Here is a 14,803-nt window from a genome sequence, read left to right as displayed (position 1 = left end):
AACAGGCCCTCCCTCCCGGTGATTTTTATGCATACTCAAGCGTGAGTACTACCAAGTCTGAGATGGTGCAGTCAAATGTCCGGTGCTCTGCAGAGCTTGTTGGAGTGAAGGCAACAGTGTAGACGGGCAAGTAGAGTTTACTCAGCTGGCGGTTTCTGACGCTCATTGGGGCCCACCTCCCCAGTTAGGATGGGAAAGGGGCCCTCTTGGGAGCTAGTGCCCAGGACTTCATCTCTCTCATGAAACATTTTCAGGAAGCTCAAGTAACCCACAGTGGCCTGCTGAGGGGTTTCTGGATTGACATGAGGGAGAGAGAGGGTGAGGAGAGCAATGGGTGGCCGTTGTCTCTGTTGTGCCAAGCTCGGGCTTGCACTCTCATCTACTCTGGCTGAGCTGGTTCTCAGGCTGGCTGGGGCTCTGGACACGGCTGCAGGGTCTCCTACCTGTACACAGCTCGCTTGTCAGCCTCCAGCTGTGCCTGGGGGTCAATGGGGGCACTGGGCACAGGCGTGCTGGCAGCAGCAGAGGGTGCTGAGATGTGGACAGCCTGGGCCTTGGAGGGTGGCTGGGCAGTTGCTGTCATCTGCAGAGAGAAGAACGGGGAGGCGGTAGTTAGCACAGCAGGAGAGCTGGTTTCTGAGCTGTGGTGTGAGGGCTCTCTTGGTCTGTGGTGTGTGCGTGGTTAAGAGAACGTATGCAAGAGCATGCAGGAGTGTACAATGAGCGCCATCTGTATCTGTGCTACCAACCCATTGCCATCAAGCTGATTCCAACTCATAGTGACCCTATACCCCATTGCCATTGAATCAATTCTGACTCATAGCAACCGTATGGGGTGGAGTAGAACTGCCCCATAGGGTTTCCAAGGAGCTCCTGGTGGATTCGAACTGCTGACTTTTTGGTTAGCAGTTAAGCACTTAACCACTGCACCACCAGGGCTCATATGTACTACAGTGGGAAGAAAAATAGCCCTTTCTTCAAATGACAAAGTTAGAGAGAAGAAGTGAGGGCCATACAATACTAGGTGACGGACCAGCACACTTCAGAAGAGATGATCCTTGATGCGAATGTTGTGACCTTTGACCAGAAGTAGGAAAAAAAAAACAAAAAGAAAAGATGAACCCTTTAAATTATGAGTCATTTGGGCGGTAATAAGTTTGATTTAATGGTTTTGAAGAGCAGAAAACAGTAGCTGAAATCAGGTCTCATTTGGGCAGGGGTTTATTTACTTTGTTTAACGCAAGCTAGAGGTAACAGTTCTAATGGTTTTGACCGATGATTAAACGGCTCTCCAAATTTGGTTTACCTGGTAACATGGAGAAAAGCAGGTTTTGGTGGGCAATGGAAAGATTTCTGTTCTTGGCCATACAAATGTGTAGGCACTGGTTTCACGCTGTTAGATGGGCTTTTTCTTATTTTATTGTGCTTTAGGTATAAGTTTATAGTGCAAATTAGTTTCTCATTCAAAAATTTGTACACAAATTGTTTTGTGACATTGGTTGCAATCTCTGCATTGTGTCAGTATTCTCCCCCTTTCCACCCATGGTTTCCTGTGTTCATTCGTCCAGTTTTCCTGTCCTGCCCCTTCCTGCTTTCTTGCCTTTGCTTTTCTGCAGATGTTGTCCATTTGGTCTCATATACTTGATTGAACTAAGAAGCACGTTCCTCACATGTGTTATTGTTTGTTTTATAGGCCTAATCTTTGGCTGAAAGGTGGACTTCAGGAGTGGCTTCAGTCCTGAGTTAGCAGGCTGTCTGGTGACCATAATCTCGGCAGTTCCTCCAGTCTGTGTCAGGCCAGTAAGTCTGGTCTTCTTCTGTGAGTTTGAATTTTGTTCTACATTTTCTCCCACTCTGTCTGGGACCCTCTATTGTGATAGCCAGGCACCATCTAGTTCTTCTGGGGTCGGGATGGTGGAGGCTGTGGTTCGTGTGGTCCATTTGTCCTTTGGACTAATATTTTCCTTGTGTCTCTGGATTTTGTCATTCTCCTTTGCTCCAGATGGGATGGGACCAACAGATGTTATCTTAGATGACCACTTGCAAGCTTTTAAGACCCCAAACGCTACTCACCAAAGTAGGATGTAGAAATTTTTCTTTTTTTTTTTTGAAGAGAAAGAAGTTTTATTATTGAATGAGCATTAAACCAGAATGTGATGCATCACGGGCATTCCGCTAAAGAATTTGCAAAGACAGAAAGAAACCTTAACCATTGTATGGGTAAGGGTACAGTCATTACATTTATATATTTTTAATTGTACTTTAGATGAAGGTTGAGAGAGCAAACTAGTCTCTCATTAAACAATTAATACACATATTGTTTTGTGACATTGGTTGCCAACCCCAAACATGTCAATGCTCTCCCCTTCTTGACCTTGGGTTCCCCGTTACCAGCTTCCTGTCCCCTCCTGCCTTCTCATCCTTGCCCCTGGGTTGGTGTGCCCATTTAGTCTGGTTTTATTTTATGGGCCTGCCTAATCTTTAGCCAAAGGGTGAGCCTCAGGAGTGACTTCAGTACTCAGTTAAAAGGGTGTCTGGGGGCTATACTCTTGGGGTTTCTCCAGTAAGTCTGGTCTTTTTTTTTTTGAGTTAGAATTTTGTTCAGCATTTTTCTCTAGCTCTGCCTGGAAACTTCTATTGTAATCCCCGTCAAAGCAGTCAGTGGTGGTAGCCAGGCACCATCTAGTTGTGCTGGACTTGGTCTGGTGGAGGCTGTGGTAGTTGTGGTCTATTAGTTCTTTGGACTAATCTTTCTCTTGTGTCTTTGGTTTTCTTCATTCTCCTTTGCTGCAGATGGGGTGAGACCAGTGGAGTATCTTAAACGACCACTCACAAGCTTTTAAGACCTCAGACGCTACTCACCAAACATGTGGACTATGTTATGCTAATTGACCAAGATGACCCTGAGACCATGGTCCCCAGCCCTCAGCCCTAGTAACTTGGTCCCTCAAGGTGTTTAGATGTGTCTAGGAAGCTTCTGTGACTTTGTCTTGGTCAAGTTGTGCTGACTTACCCTACATTGTGTGGTGTCTTTCTCTTCACCAAAGTTACCGCTTGCCTACTATTTAGTTGGTGATTTTCCCTCTCCATCCCTCCCTCCCTCATAACCATCAAAGATTGTTTTTTTCTGTGTATAAACCTTTTCTCTGTTTTTTATAATAGAGGTCTCATACAATATTTGTCCTTTTGTGATTCTCTTATTTCACTCAGTGTAATGCCCTCCAGATGCATCCATGTTGTGAGATGCTTGGCAGATTCATCATTGTTCTTTATCAATGCGTACTACTCTATTGTGTGTATGTACCATAATTTGTTTGTCCATTCATCTGCTGATAGGCACCTCGGTTGTTTCCATCTTTTTGCTATTGTGAGTAATGCTGCATTGCACACGGGTGTGCATATGTCTATTCATGTGACGGCTCTTATTTCTCTAGGATATATTCCTAGGAGTGGGACTGCTGGATTGTATGGTATTTCTATTTCTAGCTTCTTCAGGAGGTGCCATATCATTTTCTGTAGTGGTTGTACCATTCCTACCAGCAGTGCATGAGAGTTCCAATCTCCCCACAACCTCTCCAACATTTGTTATTTTGTTACATTTTTGAAGATGCTTCTGGGCTCCCAATTTTGTGCCAACCAGAGCAAATCTTTGTATATTGGACTGTCAGCATGAGATTTTTTTTTTTATGTAAAGAAATGGTTCAATGGCTTTAAAAATTTTGAAAACCATCATTACAGAATTAAATGCTTTGACATTGTATTTCCTTTAGTCAGATGGATCCCTAAAAGGGTAAATGATCACATGGCTCAGCTGTTTCCTTACATCAGCCTGAACAGAGCATCCTGATAGCACTGATCACGCTGTGCTCTGAGGCTTGATAGACTCGTCTGTCACTGGCACTTGCCTTGTTCACATAAACCAGTTGCTGCCCAGCTCACTCTGACTCACGGTGACCCCAAGTGTATCAGAGTAGAACTGTGCTCCATAGGGTTTTCAACAGTTGATTTCTCTAAAGTAGATCATCAGGCCTTTTTTTTTGAAGAGCCTATGGGTGGACTTGAACCTCTAACCTTTCAGTTAGCAGTTGAGTGCTTTAACCATTTGCACCACTACAGATGTCATAGTAGATGCTTAATAAAGTTACTTGTTGGAAAAAAATGAATGAATGAATATACCTTTAAAGAATCAGATATTTTATAGCTGGGAATTTCATCCTATGATCTAGGTCCCTGGTTTCTGGAAGAAAAATCTATTGTCACTTCCACAAATACAAGTACGTTATTGCCGATGTAGATATCCTCAAGAGATCTGAATGGCTCATTCTCTCCCTTCATTTAGATCTCTGCTCAGATGCCGCCTCTTCAGAGTGAGAGAACTCCTCCGTCCCTTGGTACTCCCTCACTCAGCTGTATCTGTCTTCATAGCCCTTACCACGACCTGACGTTATATTTTTATTTGCTTATTTATTTTCTCTCCCAAGCTGAAATAAAATTTAAGCTCAAGGAGGGCTTGTTTATAGTAGCATTCCTAGGGCCCAGAATAGTCTGGTACCATTCTCGTACTTAATAAACAGTTGTTGAATCAATGAATTAATGAATGACAGAGGGCCAATGAGACTGAGACTATAAAAGAAATTGGTCTGATTTACTACGCTGTATCCTTATCATTTTTGTCAGGAAAAAATATCCTTGTTGGCTGAATTGGGAGAACGTTCCCAAGGCCATTGTGTAAGAAGATAGGCCTAGCATCATGGCATCTGGAAGTCACAGACAATTGCTTGAATCTTAAGTTGTCCCTTTATTAACATTTGATCTTGGCCAAATCCCTTAACTTTCTAATTTTTCTATTTCCCAACTTTCCTACTTTCTCGCCGGTAATCAACTTGGTGACCTTTAAGACTATGAGTATTAAAGAGATTCTAGGAGGAAGAAAGTAGAAGCAAATGTCCCAGTTCTCAAAATAGAGAAGTTAGATTCAGAAAAGCTAAATACTGGCAAGCTTCACACTGATCTGGGCTGGATTCACTCATTTGCTACAGCAACCAACCATTTCTTTAAATGCCTCTTGAGTCCTTGCCATGCACGAGGCACTGCGCTGGGCACTGGAGTCAGAAGGGCGAGGGCCAGTTATAATGGAGGCTCAATTTCTGGATTTGACAGGATTACAAAACTGTCAGTTGGTTGTACTATGGTAGCTCGCATGTTGCTGTGATGCTAGAAGCTCTGCCACCAGTATTTCAAACGCCAGCAGGGTCACCCATGGTGGGGAGGTTTCAGCAGAGCTTCCAGACTAAGACAGACTATGAAGAAAGGTCTGGTGATCTACTTCTGAAAAATAACCAATGAAAACCCTCTGGATCACAACATAATATTGTTTGACATAGTGCTGGATGGTGAGCCCCCTAGGTTGGAAAGCTCTCAAAATACACAGTGGCCACAACAATGGACTTATGCATACAATGATCATGAAGATGGTGCAGGACTGGGCAATGTTTTGTTCTGTCGTACACAGGGTTGTCATGAGTTGGCGTGACTTGACAGCAACTAACAACAACTAAACTGGTGAAAAAAATTTTTTTTTTAAACTGGTAGATCAGGAAAATGTGGTAGGTATAGTGTAAATGACCTCATCAAGGTATCTTTTGTGATAACTTGTGGAAACTCGGGGAAGGTAGCCCAGTGGACAATGGAATGATTAGTCAGCTACACCCGAGATGATGCTGAAAGGACAGGTGTCAGCACATGGGAAGGTTCTAGAGGAGGGCCACACACTTTTGTTTAGTCTTCATTAGTCAACAACTTTATTTATTTGGAGGATGGCTAAAGAAATGTTCAACCAATTAATGGATGGCAAGAAACTGGGCTCCAAAGGATCTTTACAGATTTTGGCAACAGACTGAGTCTAATAAGATTAATTTCCATCAAATAAGTTGAATTTTTACACTCTAACACTTAGACCAAAAAAATCAATAGTATAAATACAGAACAGAGGAGACATGGCTTAGCAGCGGTGTTTTAACTGACAGTTGGTGCAGTATGTCAAAAGTGAAATGTGTCTGTCAAAAAAAAAAAAGAAAATACAAAATCCAACATCTAAACTAATGCTACCTGAAAACAAAACCAAACCCATTGCTTTCGAGTCAATTCCAAATCATAGCGGCCCTATAGGACAGAGTAGAACTGCCCCAAAGGGTTTCCAAGGAGCAGCTAGTGGATTCAAACTGCCAACCTTCTGGTTAGCAGTTGAGTTCTTAACCACTACGCCATACTACCTGAGAATGTATTGAAAGCCCTATGCACAGTTTTACTCTGCACACATGGGATCACCATGGGTTGGAACCGACTATGGCAACTGACAAAAACAACAACAGGTCTTCCAACCCTGTCATACTCATATTAAACAAGTGTGTGGCAGTACATTCAGAGGAGAACTGACCAGGGTGGTGAAGAGATTCTGCACTATGCCCTATGAGGAATATTTGAAAGATCAAGAATGTACAAACAAGACTTGGGGGAGAGGGAGCAGGAGAACATAAGGAGTTATCCTTTGAACATCTGAAAGAGGGACTTAGATCAGTTATGTTTTGTACGACCCCCAAAGGGTCAAACTACAAACAATCCATTGAATCTAGAACAAGGAGACAAATTTGGGATCAACACAAGCAATACGGTAAGACCTGAAAAAGTTGGAACTTGTGTAAGGTAGAAAGCTGTCAGAGAAGGAAAACGCAAGTATTTTCCACTAAAATAAGTGATAGAAAAGTGGTAAGACTGCACCCTGTCAAAGGTGGAAGACTTGCAAGACCCAGAAAAACAAGGCAGTCCTGTTGAGTTCCGTCTCTCCCAGGTTTCACTGTAACTGCCCAAGACTCAGAGCTGTTTACTTCTGGACTGGGCTGCCTCTAGGAGATGGTGGGATTCCTACCACTGCAGGGGTCAAGCAGAAATTAATTGACCAGCTGAAACCATGTGCAGAGGATTGAAACTTTAGCTGGGTGGCTGGATTAGGTCCCATCCAACACTGACAGGCTCGGATGCCATGGGGGTGGTTTAGTAATCCCCACAAGGGGTTGGGGTGAGGCTCGGATTAGATGATGCAGAGTACGTAAACGTGCTTTGAAAACTCTTGAGTTCTTCACAGTGGAAGGGTAGTGGATATTATTAAACACGAGATTTTAGAAATGTACTTCTTTCATAAAGCAAGGCAAGCTGGGTCAACATAGCTGGTTGAAGTGTGAAATACAGGGTAGGCCGAACGCTCTGCTGTGCAGACTAAAGGCGAATTTCCTGGTGTCCTTGGAGGAACCCACAGGGGCTTCCATCAAGAAGATCTTCTAGGATAGACTGAGATGAGAGGAGGGACTTCTTTTCCTCTCACCTTCCCGTTTTCAGCTGGGACTTTGGGGACCAGTGGGGGGGAAGGAGAAGAGGGGGAAAGCCCTGCTGGGTTGAAAAGGAAAGCACGGAATAAAAACGTAAATCAAAAGCAGTCACTTTAGCATCCCAAGAGGCCCCAGCTGAGAGGCTGTTACTGGGCTGGGAGAGGTGGTGGTGGGGGAGAAGACAGCAGAGCTGGCATTAGGAGGATGAGGACTCACATTTATATAGCCCCTGGGAGCCAGTTCAGCAACTCTGCATTTCCTCTAGGTTTGGAAAAAGGACGGTTTATTTCTAAATAGACTTCTTTTCTAGCCAGAAACCTCTACTTCCCCACAACCAGAACTCAAAGGGAGAGGAGCTGGAGCTATGGCAGGGTCCAGGGGTAAAGGGATGGGGTGACTTGAGGTAAGCTTTAGGGGGAAGGGGAGGTTACTGGGCAGCATGGCCATTAGAGCAGGAGGAGGGAGAGCTGGGTGGACCAGGGGTGAGGCTGCTAAGTGTCTGGCTGGAACGCCTTTTCTGGCCTGTGAAACCAGACTGTTAGATTTGCAGGAATTTTAAACTGGTTGACAATGCACTGGTAGCTTGAAATTGGCCATGGTGGGAACATTCATACCACGGGAATTGGCAAATGCTTTTTTTTTAAGTCAGGACCCTCCTGCCCTCAGAGAGCCCATAGTTAAATAGTTACCAGCTCACAGCTGATTTCAGGCATCTCCCCACATGGCTTTCTCTGCATCTCCTCCATCTGGCACATGAAGAAACTAGCCTTACACACTCCAGGAGACCACTGGGTGTGTTCACAGCCGGTCCCAGAACTGGCCACCCCAGACTCTGGGGCTTTCCACGAGGAGAGCTCAGAGCATCCTGGAGACCCTGCCCAGCAGCTCACTGGGGACAGGGTAGGGGGTGGGGTGGGTATGGCATCAACACTAACATGGAGGGTTGTCCCTTTCCAACATGGGGAAATGGAGGCACAGAGGAAGAGGGTCAAAGTTGAATGATGTCTTGCGAGCTATCTGGGAGATCAGAAGAGATCAGAGTGGAAGGGGAAGAGGACCGCAGTGGGAGGCCCTGGGCTAGATGCTCCTCTGCCACTTATTAGCTATGATTTTGGGGCATGTTTCCTGACCCCTTTGGCCCTTGGTTTCCCACTTTACAGGCCATGAGGATTAATCAAGAGAACAAGGTAGGACTAACAAATGTTTCACCTTAGTCTAACGGATGGGAAAGGGTGTTAGTGTGCCCTGTCAGCTTCCGGCTGTGAGGCTGTGCCCAGCACCTACATGGGGCTCTATGGTTCCTATCTCCTCTCTTACCCAAAGGGTCCCTCCTCGGGACAAAAGACTCTGTAGCAACCACCTCCATGCTCTTCCCTCCCATGGATGCTATAAGCATTGGACTTCCTTCCATCATCTAGCTAGGATCAGCCCTGTCTTGAGCTTGGAGCTAAAGGGCCCCTGCCCAGATTCTGTGACACATTGAGATAAACGTCCTGACCACCCCCACCCTCAGCCTAAAATGGAGTAGAGAAGTTGGAGGCGGATCTGACCTGCCTATTTCAGTTACCCTCTGACACCCAAAATGTTCCATCAGTGTTTTGTCTTCTGCTAAGTATTGCCCTTCCCCAAATCTGTATCTTTTTTCGGAAAATATTATCACAGGAAAACCGTGGCACATTACATTCTCAGGAACTAAGAAAAGATTTCTGTAGGCTTTCTTGTCTACAAATCATTCTTACATTCCTGCCATTCTAACAACAATCCTGTGCAGTAGGTTAATATCACCCCCATTTTACAGGTGAGAAAACAGACGATCACAGAGAGAAAGTAACTGCTGGAGATCACAGCCAGATTATGCAAAGCCTGGGGCCAGAACCTAGGCCTTTCTGAAAAACCACACTAAGTGAATTAGTGTATTTAATTAGTTTTCTTTGAAAAGGAGAAATAGGAAGATTTTTTTTTTTCCTGAGTGAAAAAAGGGGCAAGAGAGGAAGGGGTCCTGGTTAGAATGAAGCTTCACTTTCCAGCACATGCTCTTGGGTCACTTTTTTTTTTTTCACCCCATCCTCACTGCTGGCCCCAGCTTCTCCTACCCCCTAACAAACCTCTGGCATACAAATTCAAGTCAATTCCCCAAGTGCTAATTGTGCCAGAAACAGACCTTCCATGCAGAACCCAAGTAGACAGTCATGGGTGGTTTATTAACCGAAGAAAGATGACTCACTTGCTGTGTTAACTTCTCCCCAGAGTCTGCAGAGGGGGCCTGAGACCCGAAGCCAGAAAAACCTGACCACACAGGGCTTTGAACCTTCAGGGTGCTGGGCTCCAAAGCAGGATCAGCTGATGCCTCCTGTCAGCTTCCATTCAGAGCTCCTGTCTGCTGCTCCTGGGAGGTGGGAGCAGATGGTTCAGAATGGGGGACAATGCCAAAGTCTTTCTCCCATCTCCCGGAGACAGTGTGCATGGTGGCAGAGCAGAGGTTAGGCATCCTACAGTGAGTCTTGAGTCCCTCTTTGCCACTTACTGGCTGTGTAACCTTGGACATGCTGCTTTACCTTTTCGGGCTTCAGTTTTCTCATCTGTAACATAGGAATGGTGCCTCCTACCTTCCATTGTTGTGAGCTTTGTGTCGCCTTTGGTGCATGCTGGCAGAACACCTGGCACTGGGTTGGACCCCTCTGTTCTGTATGTCATGGCTCATATCGCACTGTTTAGACTTGTCTGCTTACTTATCCCTCTCTTTCAATAGACTGTAAGATCCTTGAGGGCAGGGACCCTGTCTTTCCTGCTTACAGCTGTAGCCCCTGTGTCTGATGGAGAGAGTGTCCAAGAATACCTGTAGAATGAAGGAATAGTGGGCACAGAGTGGGTTGGCCTTCCCACTGAATGGTACTTTTTTTGGCTGCAGATTTACTTTCTTGATGCTGAATGCCTCAGGCCACCATAGAGAAGTCCACAGTCCCTGTGGTGTCCAACCTGGAGTGGGAGATAATGGGGCACACAGCCTGGTGTGGAGGGGTGAGCATCTACTTTGGATTCGACCTTCTCTGCCTGTGTAACTTAGACCTTTCTGACCCAAGGTCCTCATCTATTAAATGGGAACAATAATACCTGAGGGACAGGATTGTTACAATTAAATGAGATAATGTATGCAAAGCAGTTGGCACTTAATGTTGTGTTGTTAGGTGCTGTCGAGTCGGTTCTGACTCATAGTGACTCCATGCACAACAGAAAAAAACACTGCCAGGTCCTGCGCCATCCTTACAATCGTTGTTATGCTTGAGCTCATTGTTGCAGCCACTGTGTCAATCTACCTCATTGAGGGTCTTCCTCTTTTCCGCTGACCCTGTACCTTGCCAAGCATGATGTCCTTCTCCAGGGACTGATCCCTCCTGACAACACGTCCAAAGTATGTAAGATGCAGTCTCGCCATTCTTGCTTCTAAGGAGGATTCTGGTTGTACTTCTAAGACAGATTTGTTGGTTCTTTTGGCAGTCCATGGTATCTTCATCATTCTTCGCCAACACCACAATTTAAAGGTGTCAATTCTTCTTCAGTCCTCCTTATTCATTGTCCAGCTTTCACATGCATATGATGTGATTGAAAATACCACGGCTTGGGTCAGGCACACCTTAGTCTTCAAGGGCGCTTAACAGAGAGATCCAATATGTGGTTGTTGATTCTAGCTGCTGTTGAGCCAGCCCCCAACTCATGGCGACCCCATGCACAACAGAACAAAACATTGCCCAGTCCTGTGCCAGTTCCATGATCATAGCAGGTCAGACCATTGTGATCCATAGGGCTTTCATTTGCTGCTTTTTTTTGGAAATAGATCACTGGGCTTTTATTCCTCGTCTGTCTTAGTCTGGAAGCTCTGCTGCAACGCGTTCAGTATCAGAGCAACACACAAGCCTCTGCTGACAGACAGGCGGTGGCTGTGCGTGAGATGCATTGGCTGGTATCAAACCCAGGCCTCTCACATGGAAGGTGAGGATTCTACTGCTGAACTACCAGTGTTGCCACCAAGCACTTAACCACTGCACCGCCAGGGCTCCTTGTGGATGTATAGTTAAAAAAAAAAAACCCCGAACCCGCTGATGTCGAGTTGATTCCCACTCATAATGACCCTATAGGACAGAGTAGAACTTCCCACAGCGTTTCCAAGGAGGGGCTGGAGGAACTGCTGACCTTTTGGTTAGCAGCCATAGCTCTTAACCGCTACGCCACCAGGGTTTGTTATCATTAATATAATCCGCACAAGCTGCAGCCCACACTCCGAGGTGGCTGCTGCATTTGTTTCTTTTGCCTGGGCTGCCCCTGCTGAAGGAACCCACCCTTCCATAAGCACTCAGGGGTGTGGGGCACACATGGGCTCAGGCACAGGGAGAGGGGCCTGTGGTGTAGTGAAAGGAGACGTCACTAATCACCAGCTACGTCACCTTGGGTGAATAACTCAGTTTCTCCAAGCCTCAGTTTCCCTATTAGTAAAAAGGTAGCTATAATACCTCCCCCATGGCCACTCTGAGACCATGGATGTTAAGGTGCATTGCACACAGTGGATGCTTTGTACATTTTGGTTTCTAAGCATTTTTAATATAAAGTACCACATTCAGTGCTTACTTTTCTAGCTTTTCCCTCTGAATCCAAACCCCACATCCTGTCCCTATCCCTGTCCCAGAGGCCCCAGCCCCCACACCTCCTCCATCTACAGCCTGCTCTTTGTGGCTAGTACAGCCACATACTTCTCACAGGGTCCCTTTCTGCAAACCTTGGACAACCTAAGCCTGCACCTCCTCAGCACTCAGCATAGATACTCCTCCTAAGAAGACACCCCCTCTGCTGGGTCCTGCACCTGGCACAGGTAGGTGAGAGCTGACCAGGCCCAGTGCCTGTCCCTCTAGGTCACAGAGAACACCAGGGGCTGTGCCTAGACTGGCCCACTAGGGGCCACTAAGGCTCCAGCAGCTAGGCTAAGCTTGCAGGGAAGCTGGCATTCCCTCCCGTGCCAGGGCATGCTGGGTAGAGGATCAGGTTTCCTGGCAACCAGGGGAGAGTCTAGGGACCTGGGAGGAGGTCAGGGCTTGAAGCCATTTACGTGGGTTTGGCCTGAACAGGTGAGAGGCAGCAGGGGGTACAACCCGGGGAGGTGGGGCTTTAGGCCCGGGCCTATTTGCTGATGATCTTGTCTTCTGTGCAGCACCCTCGCCCTGCACCTGCTTGTACCCTGCTGCTGAGAACTGCCTGAGTGTCCTCACTGGTTTATGTTGTCATGTGTTTGCTTCACGCCACCCCCTCCTTGCCTCCATTCCCACCACGTGAAACCATGCCTCTCTCAAGACACGCTGGAGCATCACCTGGCTAGAATCTCCACACCTGCCCCAGCCCAGGTAGATGGCCTTTTCCTCATTTACATATGCACTAAGCACAAAACCTGTAACCCTGCAGGGCCCTTGTATGTTCATTGTGCTGAGCAGACTGAGAGCCCCTTGGCACAGCCTGTGTCCCTGGCTCCCATCGCCATGGCCTGCTCATGGCGAGCTCCCAGGTGTCCGTTACATTTAAAAGACACGATAGCCAACCGAATGTGTGAAGCAAGGAGTCATGTGCTAAAGACATCAAGGATCAAAAAGGGGAGAGGTCAAAGAGGGCACCTCAAAATATCCCGCACCCTGGCTGGCCCAGAGAGGGGAAGGGCTGGCAGCAGACCCAGGTCAGTCCAGAGTCTCCCTGGACAAGCAGCCTAGGTCACCATCATTCTGGTCCACAGCTGACAGGTTAAAGCCAACCACAGAAAAGTTACTTAATGATGTAAAATGGGGGTTTAATTAATCAATTAATTTTAAAAGGGCTTGCAGGCAGAGGTTTAAGAAATACGTCTTATAAAATGTTCATTGGCCTCCCTGTCTTCCTGGGGTGTTTACGGACCTGTGGCTAATAAAAGAAGGCTGTAGATATCCATCCAAATTTCCCAGTTCCCAGGTCTGTGCACTTCCTGGGGATCGTCTGCTCCTCCATCTCTGGAGGTCACCTAACTTTACTAACAGTCCCAAACCAGGGCTTAGGGGCTATCCTGGAATCTCACCAAGTGTATGTTTCTCTCTCTCTCTCTCTCTGTGTGTGTGTGTGTGTGTGTAAGGGATATTTACAGCAGGAAAAACATATCTGATACGTCTACTCTGTTCCAAGGAGCCCTGGTGGTGCAGTGGTTAAAAGCTCAGCTGCTAACCTGAAGGTCAGCAGTTGGAATCCACTAGCTGCTCCTTGGAAACCCTATGGGGGCAGTTCTAATGGGGTCGCTATGGGCCGGAATCAACTCGACGACGAATTTATTGTGTTCCTCATAAAAAGTTGGGTAATTAAAATTGAATTTAATCTTGACTTTGACTACTGGAGGTGTGCAAAAGAGAGAGTAAAAAATCAATGTCAGTGGATTGGACTGGACAGTGGGTTGGAGAGAGATGCTGATGAGGAGTGAGCTACTTGCATCAGGGGGACACTTGAGACTACATTGGCATTTCCTGTCTGGAGGGGAGATGGGAGGGTAGAGGGGGTTAGAAACTGGCAAAATGGTCACGAAAGGAGAGACTGGAAGGAGGGAGTGGGCTGATTCATTAAGGGGAGAGTAAATGGGAGTATGTGGTAAGGTGTACATAAGTTTATATGTGAGAGACTAACTTGATTTGTAAGCTTTCACTTAAAGCACAATAAAAATTATTTAAAGAAAAAAAAAAATCAATGTCAGGGGCATGGGTGAAAGGGCCACGAAGCACAGCTCTATTTTTCACACCCATGCTCTCATTTGTGCCTGGGGGGTGGGGGGCAGAAGTTATTGCTGTTTTAAAGTGTAGACACAAAGGCCCCAAATGGAATGTAAGCCCTTTAGGGCAGGAACTCTGTCAATTTTGTAAATCCAGTACATAGCACAAGGAATCCTTGGGTGACACAAACACTTAAGCCCTCAGCTACTAACCAATAGGGTGGCGGTTTGAATCCACTCAGAGGTCCCTTAGAAGAAAGGCTTGACAATCTGCTGCTAAAAGACCACAGCCACTGAAAACCCTATGGAGCAGTTCTGCTCTGTAACACAGGGGGTCACCATGAGTTGGAATTGACTTGGCAGCAATTTTTTTTTTTTAGTATAGCAGGAAGTCTAAAAAAGCCACAGAAAGTGCCCGATGTTTACAGAAAGAGTGAATGAAAGAAATCGTACTGAAATGACTGGCCTAGATTTGTATAATTCATCAGCAGGGGAGATGGGACAGGCCTGGGATTCCTGAGTTTCTACTACATTGGGTCATCCCATTCCTCTTCCTCCAGGTCATAAAACTCCAACTCCAGGGACAAGGGGAATCCTTCAGTCCTTACCCACCCATCTCCGGCCCCCTCCTGCTAGGCCACCCACAGACCTCGGAGCTCCACCA

At 46.4% G+C, this 14,803-nt stretch overlaps 1 protein-coding gene across 3 annotated transcripts in view; it reads right to left on the bottom strand.

Annotated features, from left to right (window-relative positions):
* PKNOX2 (PBX/knotted 1 homeobox 2) overlaps nucleotides 1-14,803 on the bottom strand; it is a 354,889-nt gene that overhangs the window by 75,270 nt on the left and 264,816 nt on the right. For all 3 annotated transcript variants that reach the window (XM_049857337.1, XM_049857336.1, XM_049857338.1), the window contains one exon: nucleotides 444-583. In XM_049857337.1, coding sequence (XP_049713294.1) covers nucleotides 444-583 — 140 coding nt within the window. The remainder of the gene's footprint in view (nucleotides 1-443; nucleotides 584-14,803) is intronic.

Source organism: Elephas maximus, chromosome 17, assembly GCF_024166365.1.
Source record: "Elephas maximus indicus isolate mEleMax1 chromosome 17, mEleMax1 primary haplotype, whole genome shotgun sequence".
In the NCBI taxonomy this organism is placed as follows: Eukaryota; Metazoa; Chordata; class Mammalia; order Proboscidea; family Elephantidae; genus Elephas; species Elephas maximus.
This window is presented reverse-complemented; position numbering and strand designations above follow the sequence as displayed.